At 39.4% G+C, this 17830-nt stretch overlaps 1 protein-coding gene across 4 annotated transcripts in view; it reads left to right on the top strand.

The window, feature by feature from the left end:
• The window catches only part of clcn2c (chloride channel 2c), a 133660-nt gene extending 116350 nt beyond the window's left edge, over window positions 1-17310 (top strand). For all 4 annotated transcript variants that reach the window (XM_067507108.1, XM_067507107.1, XM_067507110.1 and 1 more), the window contains 4 exons: window positions 5553-5591; window positions 7635-7739; window positions 12031-12117; window positions 13638-17310. In XM_067507108.1, coding sequence (XP_067363209.1) covers window positions 5553-5591; window positions 7635-7739; window positions 12031-12117; window positions 13638-13841 — 435 coding nt within the window. In that variant the 3' untranslated portion in view covers window positions 13842-17310. The remainder of the gene's footprint in view (window positions 1-5552; window positions 5592-7634; window positions 7740-12030; window positions 12118-13637) is intronic.
• The last annotated feature ends 520 nt before the right edge of the window (window positions 17311-17830 follow it).

The raw sequence follows: 17830 nt of genomic DNA, 5'->3' as shown, positions 1-17830 counted from the left end.
TCACTTTGCATTTCTTTGAAATTTCACCAATCTCTATTTTTTTTTTTTTTTCACCTACAAAATGGCATGTTACATAAAACCTATTAGTTAGTACAGTAACTACAGTGCAAGTTCAGGGACATCCCTTGGTGAAATAGGGCTCTAGAGGTGTTTTGACAGGGGGGTTAGCATGCCAGTCTCACAGCGAGAAGATAAGGGGTTCAAACATGCCAGCCAGCTGTTTTATGTTTTTGGAGTTTGCATGTTCTCTACATACATGTAGGGGATTACTCCATTTACTCTGGTTTCCTCCTTTTGACCCTTGGTAACTGGAATTGGCTCCAGCTAGTGATGGGTAGATGACACCTCATGGATTGTATGGCACAGTTCCCTAACTGTGCTGACACAATGTTGACACTTTGTTGGTGTATCACCTAATAGTGACATCTATTGGATTACCAAAAAAAAACAAAACATTGCAGGCAAAGTGGATAAAGCGTGTGGAGACTGAACTTGGTTCATCCTTTCTGAAATGTGGATGAATGGTCCTGTTTACATAACCAGCTGATATTAAAAGTGAAAGGGAAATTTTTGTTATTGTCATTTATGAAAAAGAAGTGTAAGTGCTTGTGTACTAATGTGAGGGGAAAAGGCAGGGGTCACACATTTCTATTAAGAAAGAAGTTTTTGTAGCATGACAAGTTCTCCTGCTTTGAAAAAAACTCTTACACAAGGTACAGGTGAGGCAGGAGTAGATAAACATTTTAAAGCAAGTTTGTAGAGGTGCGTTGATGAAATGCTCTTGTTTATGAAGGACAGCTCTGTGGAGCAGAGCCCAGGTTTTACCTGCAAATAAAATTCAAAGTTCCTTTAATTTGTTTGCACATGAATTAAGAGTACTTCAGAAAGGATTTGAACGTATTTTGAACATAATTAACTCGAATGAAAACTGAGGAAAAAGTGGAAAGGAAAGAAAAACATTTACTTATTTGGCTTTATAAGATAAGAGAGAACAAACTCGGAAGTAATCTGAAAGTAACCTTATGAATTGGAGTTGTGAAAATTGGGACTGTGGCATATACTATTTTTCATTTCTCTTCTGAGTCAGAAATTGAGGCTGTAGTGAACATTACTAATGCAATTAATCAATTACAGGTTGAATAGCAAATTTAAAAAGTGGATCCAGCACAGAGACCTATTTAGAGACTGGTGAAATGAAATCGATTGAACGATGAGTAAAAGTGAGTCAGCACAAACTTGGACCTACTCCCTAGTTTTCTGTTAAATTAAGAGCTATTACGTAATTATTAGTTATTGGGATTTGGTTAGTACATCTGAGGAAACTTTGAATTTAATGTGCAGTATAGTGTACATTGTCATTCAAAGTGGACTTTACAGGGCAGTAGCTACTGTTATTGACACTGGATGCATATCCTGTGTCATATTTCTGGAAATGTGGAGCTTAATAATGACACTAATCACACCTTTTAATAAAAGAGGACAAACTGTACATGACGTATCTTTGATTAAGCAGGTTGTGAAAAAATCTGGTTGCTGAAATAGTTTGCACAAAAGCTGTTGTAAGAAGTTTTCTAATCCTAGGTTTCATTTCAGCACTTTATCTTGTGCATACTGGCTGTTTTTATTCCAGAGTATATGGAAATACATTTGCCTCAGTGGAAATGGATACCTTTAATTTCTTGTGTTAAAATAGAAATCTGTAACTTTAGTCTGTCATAGCTCAAATTTTTGGCATGTCTTACTAACCTCCGGGGACGTGTGTGTTAAGGGCAAATAAATACTGCCCCTTGTTATGTATTTTGTGTTCTTTTTCATAATATCCCCTGTTCTTTTTTTAGATTTATCTGCTGCCTGTAGATTTTTTGTGACATATCATTTGGTAGACACCATTCAATGGTCTTTATTTGCCACTGTTGGTTGTAATTTCATAAAGTCCAGTAATATAAGTGTACCCATGTGGAACATATTGTACGGTAAGTGCTGGGACAGATGGCACGTTATTAGTGCAGTGAATTTTTGGATGCGTTAAGTAGGCCTAAAAGTATGTTAGTCATTATTGCCTTGAAGTGAGCTAATTAGTAACGAACCCCTTTACCTCTTGGTGTTTGTGCATTTACAGTACACTAAGCCTGTGGACCTGTTTCCCCTGTCAACAGTGTTTAAGTGCACATGGCAGAGAGCAGTGCTGATTACCATGTTGTTCTGAACCTATTAAGGCTTTGTGGGGCTAACAAATTTGAAAACTTCAGAGTAACATCTATGCAGTAGAATACAGATTATACTGTTACTTCTTCCCCTTGCTTCTTTAAATTATATTCTCATTCTTCTATTGTTTTTTTCTGGATCCAGTTTAATTTCTGCAGCCCTGCCTCATGCTCTTTTTCCACCACTTTTCTAAAACCCTCCTCCCCTTTTTTTGTATCGCTGTCATTTGCTCATACACCTTGCCCATCCTTCCATCTTGGCTGTGAAATATTGATGCAAGGTAAATGACATCAGTGGTCTGTTTGAGAGAAATGACGCCGCCCAGCCTCGCAGTCTCTCCTCGCTGTTTTTCTCATTATTTTTCCGCCACTCTTGTGTTTTCAGAATGCCTTCATCCTTTATTTATGATGGCTTTTGGGCTCAGATTTTTGGCACCTTGCTCCCCACTCCCTCTTTATTTCTTTGACTTTTTTTTATTCTTTTTGTTTCTTTAGGGAAAAAAAGTTGGGAAATGTGTGTGTTTCTTTCTTTCTTGACTGTATGGGAGCACAGGGAGATGATGCAAAAGAGAAATGACAAGTTGCATTAAAGTGCTGGCAGAGTAACATATGTTCCCTTTGCTCGTTGCCTTAACACTAGTGTGTAATAAGTCTTTTTTTTCTCAGCTTCGCTACCTATACTGAATTCTGAGTATATATTCGACTGTTCACACTCCACTGCATCATTATCACACTCTGTGGATAGCTATAGAAATAAAGCTTAATCTAAAGGGAAGTACAAATGACTAGAGACGAGTGATTTCATCTTAGTCCTTTGGCCAAGCTGAAAGAAACAAGGTTTCACAACTGGTTTGACATGTTTATACAGCTTTATTATGAAAAATAACTGCAGAATTTAACATTTATCAGTAATGCAGGGAGATAATGAGCTAAGTCACTGTGGCATCTGGACCCTCCAGCTGCTGAGGCCAATTACACACATGTCAGTGTTTGTGGCATCCAGCTGCACAAAATTCAGTGGCAATCAATTATAAATTGCTTGTGGCTTTTTTATTTTTTATTTTTTATTTTTTTTTAGCAATGTCTGTTTCCACAGAACAAGCAGAAATACAGTACTCCTGTTGCTGTCATCAGCATAAAATTTGAATTTGGTGCTTTAGGTTCCCGGGGTATGTTATACTGGTTGTTCAGATTACCCCTGTTATAATGTAACTGCTTATTGAGTGGTGATTAATGCATTATCAATTTTAAATGGGCTGAACTAAACAAAATATTTTTTACCTAGAGAATACAGAGCAGTAGGAGCTTTAGACCCTAAAGTGAGCACAGACCATTTGTTGCTAGAAGCTGCATTAGGGTTCAAAGAATTGAGATAGCTATGCACAGTCAGTAACATGTTCACTTGTATTAAATGCCAAATAGTTGCTCAATCTCATTTAGATCTTTTGCAAGAGAGAACAAGAGCACATTACAAACATACAGTATTTATACAAAATCAAAGCCTTGGACCTTAAATCACATAAGATGAGCAACAGAGGAGGGATTCCTCTTCTAGGATGGACAGGCAGAAAATAGCTTTATGGTCTAAACAGTCGGATAATAGAGCAACAGAAACAGTCCTCATTCATAAAATAGAACTGGTAACTATATACCACAAATTTTTTTCCTCGAACATTGAAAAATGTCAGTCAGTACAATGACTGATAAATATTTGTAATTTCTGATTATTAATCCTTTAACAAAAAGAAGCAGATTTTGGATTTAGGTTAAAAGACAAAGATGCTTTAGCTATCCCTCCAGCATATATTTGAGGCGCAAGACTCCTTATTATCCAGATTTCCACAATCAGAGCCCTCTCCTGATTATATACAGTGCTTTAGCTGACAACAGGACCCCACAGATTGTGTGCTGCAGCTGTTTTAGGTGGTAAATTGTAAGTTCCCTGCTACCCAAGACTTGGATGGTTTCCACTGATTGTGGGATCAGATTGCTCCACGAATATAAGGATCAACTACTGCAGGCAGGAAGAGAAAGAGGAACAGACCTTTCAAATCATTTTCTAATCACAAGAAGAGGACAGCAAGCGGCACAGCTTCATCAGCCTGTTGTCAGCACTCTGGAGTCTCATAGCCTGTTATACACCTCTGCACCCACCCACACAACCCTGATGCTCATTCAAATCTCACTCATGTGCTCTGTCATTTACATGCACACTCAAAAAGTTTACTCTTCATTCGTGTATCCAGAAGCAGAGATTGGCTCTCCTAATAATGGAACTAATCTTTCTGAAAGCACCTATTTTGCATGCAAGGTCCCTCCTATCTGTCTCTCAAAATCCGTCATCTTCTGCAATTGCACGCACACATACCAAAGTGCTTCGATCTCCCCGTATATATATTTTTTTAGTTTCAATTTTACCCCCAGAACAACAACAGTGTGACATTCAGTGTGCCCTTGTGGTGTGTGACAAGCAGAACGATCAGTGAGACAGCAGAGATAAAGTGCTTTAAGTGCGTGTGCTTTGTCTCATCAACTCCAGGCACGTCTGGCCTCTCACTTGCATAATGCTACAGTAGGGCACCTCCTTCCTACCCTGCAGCAACAGTTGCTAGGGTTACCAACAGGTCGGCCACCGCAACGATGAGGATAAATGAGCTCAGGGCTCCCATCAGCCTCTGGGTCACACTCACTCTGCCTTTCTTTTTTTTTTTTCTGTAACACTCAAACACAGATGCTCTGCATTCAATCCTAAGAAAGTAAATACCTGTAATAAAGCACATGACTAAACACTTTGAAGTCGTATTTCACAGCTCATCTCACACACACAAACAGAGCTGCACAGGTACACACCCTGGAGTGAAGGCTCTTTCACGCTCAGTTGTACATTTCCATCACTCAGACCTATATAGGTTTAGGTTCTCTGTAAAACACAAGGTTGCTAGTTTGACTCCAGCTTGACAATTTGCAGCCTGACAGTGCCGCAGATCCATCATTGTAATGATCATCTGTTCTGACATCTCATACATCATATCCCCTGCACCCATTAAATTTACTATATTTGCTGGTTTAGTCACTCATTCCATGTCTGTCCTTATGATGTGATGCATGGGTGATTATGTGTTTTCAGCATGTCATTTACCTTCTGTGGATAGATGTTGTGGAGAGTGAGCAGTTGAAAATCCAACTGGACACAGTTGTTTCATCATTTTTACTCCTTGTTTATTTGTGTTGTACAAATGGGCTTTCATCATGATTCTGTGTTTAGTGTGTGTACTACAAAGGTATCTACTGTGTATCAGTGTTATCTACATCTGTACTGACTGCTTTCCTCTTCCATCCTCTGTTCAGGATGATGGAGATGTGGAGGATGACATGACGATTAGAGAGGTGAGATAAAGACACACACACACACACACACACTCTACAACCAAGAAGAACAAAGCAGTAGATGATTACAAGTTGTTAGAGATGAAACTGTTAGTCCTAATAAAGTAAAACCTTACTGTCTGTCAGATATAAACAATCTGTGAGCAGAGAAATTGGTTCACAGGACTATTTCTTCTGTTAAAAATTTTCAGAGATTTCTTTAATCATCACATACTGCACACTTGTGACCTATGAATGGACATGAGTTGAAAAGAAGTCACAATTGCAAGCAACAATCATCAAAATGTGGCACTGCCCCATTTGTTTATTCTGCACATACCATAAGCAACACTTGCTTTTTTTATCTCTCACAAGGCCCCCAGTTTTGTGTAAATGTAATGCTAAATTAATAGACTACAGCTTTATTACTAAATAAATAGGTGAAATATATGGTATCTAATGTATTTCAGGCCGCACTGTTGAAACATGGGTAAAGCTGCCACAACATTAAAACCACCAAGTGTAATATGAGTTTTTTCCCCAACCAAAATATGTAAATTCTGGTGTCAGCACAGAGTTCTTGAATTATTTGAGGCTCATTTAAGGGTAGAGGTGCTGTTAAATTTATATTCTTTTTACTGTTAACAATTCCAACGAAAGATGTTATAATTAAATTTTTTTTCTCTCAGTAGTTTTCTGCTTTCCTTCCCTGTCTGTAGCTCTGAGAACATGGCCCAGTAATGTCTAATGAAAACATCTAAACGGCTCACAAATATGACACAACATATTTATATAAGAGCTTTGCAAAAACCTTTTTAATTAATTTTTGGTGGGTGGAGGAGTGGTTAGCACTGCCACCTCACAGCTAGAAGGTCCCCATTTCAAATCCCCAGCTGTTCTCCCTGTGCTTGCGTGGGTTTCTTCTGGATAATCTGGTTTCCTCCCAAGTCCAATGAAACAAAGGTGAATTGGTTAATTGGTAATTGGCAACCTGTCCAGGGTGTACCCTGCCTCTTGGCCAATGACACCTGGGATGAATGGTTGATGGATGGTTGGATATTTTTCAGTAAATCTAGCTTATACAGGAAAAAATTATTGACCTGGTTTTATTGTTTTTGGACAAAAATTAAGATCAGTGGCACTGAGGATTAAGAAGAATAATCTGTTAGTTTTGTTCTCGTGGGATTTGTTGACATTGAAGACATCAGATACATTGGATTTGTGTGTTTTTAGTCTTTAAAAATGTATACTATATTTGTCTAACTCTAACCTCAGCTTTCTTTTGATGACGTCATGCTCTGACAGCTTTGGCTTTTCAAATTTCTCAATATCCCCAGTTGGGCCAGCTACCCTGGAGTCTTATAGTTTTGGATATGACATCATTTATAATTCATCCATCAACAGCACTGCTCATTTTGTCTCTGTCACCTGCACATTCTTCACACTTCCCCTCTTCCATCCCCTCCTTTATTTTTTTTTTAATTTATTTTTTTTTGTGGCTCTTGAAATCACTCATTGTTCACCTCGTGTGTCATCACTTCTGGCCATGTCTCCCTTCCTTGTTCACCATTGTTGTAGGTCTTGTATGATTTATAGAGGCATTCAGGGTGGTGCTGGGTCTGTTGATTGTCTATCACAGGGAGGTGATTTGTCAGGAGCTGCTATTGGATTATTTGGTGCCCTTGCTTTCTGATTGGTGTTTAACACAAAGACAATACCTGTAAACAGAATCATCAATACACACTATCAAGCTAGTGAAAAAAATATCTGGCCAGCCAAGATTTAACACTGGAAATAAACCTTTTATCAAGCTAGTGGATCTGCCTCTGTAGTTAAATAAGATGCACGTAATTTAATTAATTTACTGACCAGCACCTCTTGTGGATTCAAACCCTTAAATCCAACAAAGGCAATTCTCTTGTTTCATATTTTGTTTTGAAATCTTTATCTCTCATCACTCTTATTTCATTTGAATATTCTTTCTTCACAGAATATTCTTCAGAGTTGTTTCTTGCATGTCTGTGTCCATATTACAAAACATAATAACTCTTCCTCTCTTTTAAGATTGCAGAGTGGGAGGAGAAGCAGCTTGATGAGCAGGTCAACTTCAGCAACTGCAAGATCGACCCTGCCCCATTCCAGCTGGTGGAGCGCACATCGCTCCATAAGGTCTGATTGTGAATACATCTGATGTTCAGTTTGTTTCAGCTGTGCGTGCTGTATTTGTCATGCTGGAGAACATACACAGACCGGCCCCAACAATAAATCCACCTGGTGTTTTAATGTTGTGGTTCACAGGAGTAAGCATGGGAAAAATTCACTGCCTAGCTACAATTGACAGGTGTCTCAGAATACGCACGCATCACCACTAGCTTTTTATGGAGCTGTGTAACTGCAGACCAGTCATAGTGCCTGTGCTCACCCCTGTCCACCACAATACTAAAACCATCTGGTTGATAATTAGTGTTTGTGTATACTTGCTGCTAAGTGTTTGTCTTAGTATTTCACCAGATTAAGTAAAATATTAAAGGAGTTAAAACAAAATATTTAAAAAAAAACACAAAGTGATAAAAACTTTTTAAAGGTGTAAATATTTAAACTGAATAGAAGAAAAAGTGCAAAAATTATTAAGCGATACAACAGATTAATAGGGCTGTGCACGATATTAATAAATTATTCAAAGGGTTAAATTAATATAAAACAATGGCAGCAAACATTTACAGTATCTAAGAAATGAAGCAATTAAGGTGGTGCATAAAAAATTAATGTTGTTTCATGATGTTCAGTTTTGAGGACCCCCTGGACCACCACCTTTGGTATTTCAGATGTGTACGAACTTATCTAACCTTTAAATGAGTAATTTACCTAAAGACAATAATCGGGCTTTGTGACATTATCATTTTGGCACAAGTTATGATTTTATATAGTGGTCACAACTTACTGACGACAAATGAATGTTCTCTGTCAGGGAGCATCTGAATATGTTCTCCTAACTTGTGGAATAAATAAGCATATGTGCATAGCCAATCAACACTGAAATGAAAACAAAAAAATAATTTCTAAGGAACGTATCTCATCTCTGCACTGCCTGATTTTGTTTTCTTTTTTTAAGTAGATAGACACTATCAAGTTTAGGTTTTAAAGGGTGTATCTGGGATATTTTTATAACAGATGTCTTTATAACATCTTCTTTTTAAAAAGCTGTATACATATTCCATATTCAGATGACTTTTCATACCTACCCTCCATCAAAGACCTATAGTGCTAGTGTGGTTGGAAGAATGAGTGGTACAGGTTTAACACATGTTAATACAGGATGTTTGATAGTTATGACAGTATATCAAGAGGGTCTTCCCATCCCAATAGAAAACTTTCCTGTTCTACTTAACTTACTATTATTTGAGAGGGTGAGGCCAGCTTCTCCACAGCAAACACAAGCACTTGTAAAGATCCAGTTCCCAAACACCAGGTGTTCCCGCAGTGTCTAATGACATTGAAGGACCATGCAAAAGATCACACATACCCCCACTCATACCATGCCCCCCCCCCCCCCCCCCCAGCGTGTGAAGGAGAAAAAGAGTGCACCATGCAGAAAGGAGCTCTACTTCTTTAGAGCTCGTGTTGATTTAGTTTTCTCACTGTAGCAAAGTTACGCACCCTGGAAGCAGCCACACATATCAACTGTTTCTGCCTTGCCAGAGGCTGCCGCAGAGCCTGACGTCCTCCATTCATATTGCTACCTGCTCTCTCCTCACTCTCTGTCTGTCTTTTCCTCATCCCCTGGGCTCTGTGTGAATTCTCTTTAAACATTTAAGAAAGGGATTCTGCACCAATCCATCTCGCTCCCCTCCCTCCGCTGCACACTGCCAAAAAGCCAATACCACGCACAATCTCCTTCAGCATATTAAACACCATGCCACCACTGCCCCTGCTGTATACAGGTGTGTGTGTGTGTGTGTGTGTGTGTGTGTGTGTGTGTGTGTGTGTGTGTGTGTGTGTGTGTGTGTGTGTGTGTGTGTGTGTGTGTGTGTGTGTGTGTGTGTGTGTGTGGAGTTCAAACACTCTTTTGTTTGGCCTCTGCTCCTCTGGCCACCAGTTATCCCATGCTGTTTACTGTGTTGTTGCTCTTGTCTGTTTGTCCACAGGCCGTTTTGTAACACACAAATCTGTGGCATGGAATATTTACATGACAGTATGTTTCTGAGTTTTGGCTTGGGGACAGTTCATTTAAGTTGGCGGCTAACTAGACTCAAGGTAGCACAGTATCGTCCTTATCAAACCAAAGATCTATTGAAGGTGCTGTTGCAGTCAGATAAGACAGATGGGATTTACAGAACAAATATTAAAGGTTTGGTTAATTCAAATAACTACAATCTTAAACATAGGAGACAATTATTAGTAAAACCATGACTTTTTAAAGGTTTTAACCATAAACCTAAAGAAAAGCAGCTCTTATTTACTTTGACCTACTTAACTAGTACTGTCATATAGCCGTGTAGGTAATGTAGCTGTATCACTGAAAGTTTGTGTGAAAGCCGCATTAGAAAATTAGACAGTATTCTGGACGCATAGAAAAGTCTTAATTTTAAAGTAATCAAAAGTAGTTTTTGCCAAGAGATGATACAGGGTTTGTTAGCTTAGTAATATGGAAACTGGCCTTTTGGCTGTGTCTGAATGTGACAAAATTCACCCAAAGTTGTTAAATTCTCAACGAGAAAAACAAGTGAATTTATTATTGTAATTGTAGTTTTTGATGCTGGCAAAGTAAGGGCATATTTTCTGTGACCCCTGTTTCAGACACTGGATATTAGATTTTAGTTCAGTTTAAAATGCAAAGGCTGATGTCTGCTGTTCCAACTCTTGTTTATAGTCTGCAGTGTATTCAATTACCGTCCTGATGATCAAGAGATTCTAAGGTGCTGGTAGTAGCACCTTCAATAAGTAAATTGTAGTTGAAAAAGATCTGAATGGATTGAATTGGAGGGGAGCTGACTCTCTCCCCAGAGAACCTACTGTATCCCTCTGTGGGGAAACTCATTGATGGATTGCATTACTACTGGAACCGCTCTAAAAACACTTAACAATCTTTTCCTTGGCACAGTGGTATCAATTTCAAATGTCCCAAATGTCCATTCTGGCTGAGCCGAAAGTTCCATTACACACTAAAAGGGTCTCGATCAAAAAGTCCAGCTGGCATCGGTCCTGGAACCCTTCTGATCCAACACTAAAGTTTTTGACCCCCTTCTTATTGCTGCATGAGCCACACTCCTCCCTACTAGATCTACTAGTGGAGATGAGATTGAATCAAACCCATAGAGAAATGGATTCATTACATCAGCAAATACAACACTAATAGGGCAATCAGTATAAATAGAGAGAAAAACAGGGTCATAGCCACCTTTTTATTTTATACAATATCAATTACAGAAATTAAACCTTCTAGACACAAATGACTCTAACAACACATGAAAACCTCAGTATACATTTTAGCATTAATGATTTTATTATTGAATTATAATTGCAGTAGTCATTGTTTGTAAAGACAATTTAATTCCTTAATCACAAATTACATACTGTGTACAGTCATAAAAAGATTATGTAAAAACAGCTGGATAGTTGACAGTAGTAAAGCCTCAGTACAGACTGGCTCAAATGGTTATTTAACTGGGAATTGTCTTTTTGATATCATCCATCAAGGCCTGTAACTAATGTAAATGATGAAATTACACTCAGTGCATAAAATTGCTCTTGACATTTATATCCCTTCTATAAAATGGGTTCTTTAACATCTTCAACCTGTGTTTGACCCCATTCATGAGACATCTGTCACAGGTTAATTTGTGGTCATCACTTTCACCCGAGGTGAAAGAGGATCCACTCAGCAGCTGCAATGTTTTCATCACAACTAAGCCTTTAAGATCTCTTTGGGACATGGTTTTACATCACTCTGCACTGTTAAATGAACTCAATCAGCCGAATTATAGTTACAGACTGAAGCACAAATCATAAATTTCCCTTAGTGGGCTTCACAACCTGTTCAACATTGAAACTTCTGTCCTTAGACCCTTGGATTGAATATGGAAGTACTCTCCAAAAATGTCTTTTATGGGAATAAAAATGGTAGGAACTTTAGGAAAAGCAATAGCGGAGGAACTAACATCCAATAGATGGTGTGTACAAATAACACACATCACTTTGCAGTCATGGGGATGCAAAAGTACAGTAGAACACGCTCAATTTTCTTTTCACTTTTCCCAAAGTGGTCGTATCCCATATAGCTGAACATTTGACTAGTAGGTCGAATCCATTGTGAATGAAGTTGTCACTGTTGGATAATTGAACTCAGTGGTGCATTTCCTTTAATGAGCCTCATTTTCTATTTAAAGTCGGAAGCTTGTATAGTATTGTCTCTGATTTGCACTTTTTAAATTTGTTAGTAACCACTTCTGTTCTTCTCTAGACCCACACCATCTTCTCCCTGCTGGGCCTTGACCACGCTTATGTCACCAGCATTGGACGCCTCATTGGCGTGGTGTCCCTCAAAGAGGTAAGAGTGTTGTTACAAATCTCGCTTGTTTTTGTTTTTAAATTTTTTTGTATTACCACATTATGTTGTTAATTAGTTGGGTGTTTATTGACCTTTTGAAACCAAACCCATGATGTGTAATTTACTGTCTCATGGCTCATCATTTAAACAGGCAACATATTCACCACTTTTGTAACTGTAAATTCACTGTCAACATCATCAGAAGTGCTGTCACTGTGCTGTGCATCCGCACTCTGAATTCCTCCTCACTCTGCCTGTTATGTGCTGTGACAGACAAAAGGCTGCTTAATATTGCTGCCTCTTTCTATTGTTTCTCTATCTATTCTCTCCTCCTCTACCCTCTTCTTTTTTTTTATGTTTCCTGCGTCACAATCAACCAAAAACCACTTGTTCTTTGTGAATTGGTGAGAGGATTGTTGCTAAGTTCAGTGTTGCTTGCATGTCCCTGACATTTCTGTGTTTTTGTTCGGCGTTCAACAAGCAGACACAAAACCCGACCAAGACAGACAAAGCCCAGCCTCTCTCAGTCTGTCTGTCTGTCTATCACATGCACAATTTTATATCACAGGCCATCTTGTCCATATGAGAATCACAGGGATGTGCATGTCCATGTGCAGTATAGTATTTAATCCCTGGTGCATTCAGACATGCTCAGTGCTGCCCCAGGATCTGTAAGAATCCAAACCCTTCACTTCATCAGCAAAACTTTGAGAAATTATCAATTTTTAAACAATGCCTAAAACATCTAAACAGTTCAGTCAGGGACGGCGCCATTCATATGTTTTTATGCGAAATCAAAGCTGACTTCCTGTGGTAATCTTACCAACAATTACGTTGGTACCAGTCAGTTTAATTACCTATTATGAATTGTCTATGAACATGTCTAACAGACTGACTGCAGTATTTACTGTGGCAGAAGCAGGTCTTACCCTGGATGTGGACATTTTTGGATCTAGTTTAATTTCCACTGTATGTATGTGGCAGGTGGAACTGTGCAGATGAATAAATGTGCAGTGAAAAACATTAATACCAACTGCTGGGTTTATTGTTGTGGTGGAGGAAAATTAGGTTTCGTTTTATGTTTTTTATGTCCTCACACCTTTTAATGATAATTAGACTAAGCATCAATCTGTAGATTTTAAATGGGAGTATAGCCTTATAGAAGCCCTTTCAGTTATGGCCAACACACTAAGAACATCTTATGGAAATTGATGCAGTGTATGCTTCAGATGTGCTTTATACATCTGTGGCCACTTAGCATCTACCCATCTCTGCATGAGGCAAGGCAGACAAACCATAGTCCTGACCATCTGGGTACTATATGTACCCCTAAATGCCTGGCTAGCAGCTGACAACTGCCACTGTCAAACAATTAAGTCCAGGTCAGTAATGTAAGGTGGTTAAAAGCTAAAGGTTGTAGCTAGCAATAAAAGCATGTATCACTTCTCTGACATGTTACCTGCAGGAGTTCCTGGAGTCTTTGTGGCTCACTGTCTAACTTATTGTGTTTTGTCATCCAGCTTCGCAAGGCAATTGAGGGCTCTGTGACGGTGAAAGGTGTGAAGGTGCGTCCTCCTCTGGCCAGTTTCCGAGACAGTGGCACCAGCGGCACCAGCAGCAGCGAGAACGAGGCCACCGAGCTCCACAAACTGTGGGATCGACATCGCAGCGTGTCTCTGCCCCGCGAACATGTCCCCTCTGAATCCGATGAGAAGTCACAGTGATGAAAAGCAGAGGGGGAGGTGGAGGAGGAGAAAGAACAGGTGGTAGAGGAGGAGGAGGAGGAGTGGAGCATTGTGGTCTCTAATCCCCCAAAGCTACAAACATGCAACAAACCTCAGGGCTTAGGATCAATATTTAATTCTGGAAAGAGTTCTACTGCTACGCCAGGCTCTTCTTAACTCCTCATCCACTCCTGTCTCTTCCCCCTCCACCACCACTTTGTTTTAAGGACCACCCGGTGTCTCCTGGAGACGGACACTGTATGGAGGGGGTGAAACACTACTCCACCTGTTCTCTGCTCTCCATTTACTCCTATGAAACCCACAGCAGGGTGAATGTGGATTTAGGGTCAGAAAAGACATGTATTGGTCAAATCCAATAAGGAGCTTGGGGGGGGGTCTTTAAAAAGGAGATTTTTTTTTTTCTTTAGCTCATTTATCATTAGAGTTGGGATCAAAGTTTGGACCTGAAAGAGTTATCTTTTGAACCAGTCTTCCACTTGTGTAGGGAAATTAGCAATTAGTGCCATGGAAGCATAATGTGTGTTTGTCTGAGTGTATGAAAATGTGAGTGAGCATGTAGCAAACAACTATTCCTTACACATTTTTTGCCTTTGGAAAACACTTCAGTCTTTGATTTCCAGCTTGAATAATTCTGTTCCTGACTGATCAGGTGGTCTGGGTTAAACTGGAATTTGCCACAGTGCCATTTCCTTGTAGATCACGCTGACATTTGTCCCTCTGAGAAGCACTGCACTCATAACGGGACAGATGCCTTAGTATCTGTTTTCCTGTTTGCGTTATTTCTCCTTTTCATGGACTTCTCATCTCTTTACTGCGAGTCTCAGTGGTCAGGTGAAGAATTCGGTCTATGCAAGCAGACATGCCTGTCGGCAGTGGTGTAGGCACCTGTAGTTTTTTTTTTTATAACACACCCTTCTTTCATACTGTAGCTACAGCCTTGCATCACAGAGATGGATAGAAACACACACAAACATTCTGCAGCGATGCACTCCGAGAGTCGAGATTTTCTACTTATCTAAATATAGCTCTTAATAACCGTTCCAGAGAAGGCTGGGGTGGATGGAGAGGGCAGGAAGTGAGGGAGGGAGGAAGAGCGGGGAGCAAATGGATGGCTAAAAGAATGAAGACATCATTACCTAACCAGCTGCTCTGGGCCTTCTGATCAATCTGCCTTTGATCGCTGTGTTGGCTAACCTCCATTACTCTCCGAAACACAGCAGCATCTCCTCCAGCTACATGAGGTAATGGTACAGGCCTGAGGCAGACACTGTTGTCGATGACAGTATGTTACTAGAATCAGCTTGATTAGTAGTATTCTGAGTAACATGGAGACATTAACTGGTGTAAAACACTACAGAAAATCAATAGCCTGCAAATGGTGAGTTTTCAGACTTATTTTAACTTTTCAAATAATTTCCTAGCACTCCAGCCACTAGGCCAGTGTATTCAACTGATAAAGCCTAAAATGTGTTGACGGCAGCATGGTGTTTGACATGGTAGACAACATATCAGTACTGCGTATTTATTATCTCATATCTGGTACAATGCTTAAGACTGTTCATCTTTTCATCCACAACAAAACGCTTATTTGTTTTCACTTTCCTTCATCTCTCCACTTCTCCTTATCTTTGCTACCGAACCCAAAATATCATTTAAGAGACACTCCATATTTATTTTTTTCTTAATTGTTTTCTGGACTAGACAGGGATGTCCACAACATCCCACAACTCTAATTTCTGGATGCCTTAAATACACACTCGAAGCCCACTTCACTGTCATTGTTGGCATACTTAACAATGCATTGCATTCGTTTTGATAGTGTAAAATATACTGTCAAACAGCATGGCTTTGCATGAACAGAGTGCACGTGATGTTTATTTTATATTAACAAAATTGATCAAATACTCTAAGCTTAACAAAAATAGTGAACGATGTCTTACATCTTATGTATGTTATATGTGTCTTTGTAGTATGTTCTTTTATACTTCGGATCAGCAACAAATAATTTCACTTTGTCATCTTCCGTTCATCTACTGAGCTTTAACTATTGGCTGATTTTTAAACTGGGGGTGGGCTTTCCGTGTTTGCAAAGATAAACTTAAAGATTAATATAATTAACATAATTTCTGTAATATAAAATAATAATTGAATGTCTTAACTGATCTTAAATTGTCGACTCGTCTCTTTTTAAAAGAGATTTGCAGGTTCAAGATTCTTGTACGTTTTTCCACATTTGACCGTTTTAAATGTTGATTTTCATGTTGTCCTGAAACATTTCTACTACTTAAGACATTTATTTGTGAAGTGCAACTAAAACTAATAGGGTGAAGGCTCGTAATGGCTGCCTGATAGGAACAAAAGATGCGCTGATCTGTTAGCGATGTGTTCATTCCACAAGTGCCTCCATCGACCCCACTGCTTTATCAACGGGAATAAGCAATTGACATCTGGTGTTCTAGACAAGGCACTTTCCACACATAGAAATATGTAAGCGAGGTGGATGATGTGTCAGTGCAGTGTGCAATTATCACCATGGCAACCTGTCGTCATTGTCACACGCGCCACCCATCCCCTCGGGGTCTTGATTTTCATTATTCTGCCTATGTCAAAGCCTTCCCCTCTACGAACATTTCCGAATTTTTCATCTCATTTTCTACTAGACAGAGGCTGAGGTAGATACATATTTATTAGTCTGTATGTATTAATCAAAAGCAGAAGTTGTAAAATGTTTTGTTTTTCATTCGTTTTAGTGGATGATCTACTTGTACGTATTCAGTTTGTGCAATAACGGATGTTCATCTCACTTTGTAACCCTGTTTTAATTGATGACATGAATGCAAGATAACCTTATTTTTGTAAAGAAACCTGAAAAGTGTAAAAAGATTTATGTATATGAGGAGAACCGACGCTCACACAGGAGCCTGTGTGTGATTAAGTGATGTTTGAATGACGGTTCAGGGGGAAGGTTTCCCAGAAAAGCTCAGATTTCACTAGAATCTGCTTCACAATATTTAAGACACTGTTCGCACCTTTTATGTGTTTAGTTCTGTAGGGAAAAAATGGCTTGGACTTCCATGTTTGCTTTGGGAAACCTTCCCCATCTGCTCTTAAGAGGCTCTCTGGTAAATCCTGCTGCATGGACTGTAGCTGGCACTGTCATGCAAGCCCCCTCCCCTTAAGCACTGGTACAGTTTTTATCACGCTCCGCTCTCTCCTCTCCTTCTTAGTGAGGGGCTTTGACAAGACCCGATCCTCACATCAGCTGTTGAGGGTCATCTTTTTCCCACTCCTTAGGGACCGTACATTGTACATACTTGAGTCCTCCTCTGTTGGCAAAACTTGAGGGCCAAACCAGACAGAGCTGAACAAACTCTAGAGCTATTTTTCACACAGGAAAAAAATGTTGTTTTGTATATCAGGGATAAATAAATGAGATTTTAACAAATAAGTGTTTTGTTGATCCCTTCTGTCTCCTAGGATTTTTGATTTTCTGCAGCTGGGCTTCTGCCTTGTTTGTCCTCCTCGCTCTCCCCAGCAACAGCTGGAAAGCACCCAGAGTGTTGTTTTTGTTTTCCGCTGACACTCCTAGTGAGGACCCACACATAGTAATGCCACATTATTCAAATTGGTTCATTTTCTCCCTAATCTTTTTATAAGCCACAGGCTTTCTAGAACATTTGCTCCTAAACCTGCATCTTTATCAGATGAGGGGTCCTCCATAAACTCCAGGATCCACATTCATTCATGACTGTCCTATTATTTTAGTGAAGACAGAATAAGGTATTTTGTGATGTATGTTTCCCCAAATTGGAGATTGAAGCTGATTTCACAGTCTAAGACTTTATTTTTGGAGAAAACATCTTCAGACACAGCTGCAACAGAAAAAAAACTGGGTTTACTGTTAAACTGTGGAGTCATCCACTGTGATGCTCCTCATCAACACTTAAGGTTAGGAGGGAAGTGTGGGA

Source organism: Channa argus, chromosome 6, assembly GCF_033026475.1.
Source record: "Channa argus isolate prfri chromosome 6, Channa argus male v1.0, whole genome shotgun sequence".
Taxonomy (NCBI): domain Eukaryota; kingdom Metazoa; phylum Chordata; class Actinopteri; order Anabantiformes; family Channidae; genus Channa; species Channa argus.
Note: the sequence above shows the minus strand (reverse complement) of the source record. Positions and strands in the feature narration are given on the sequence as shown.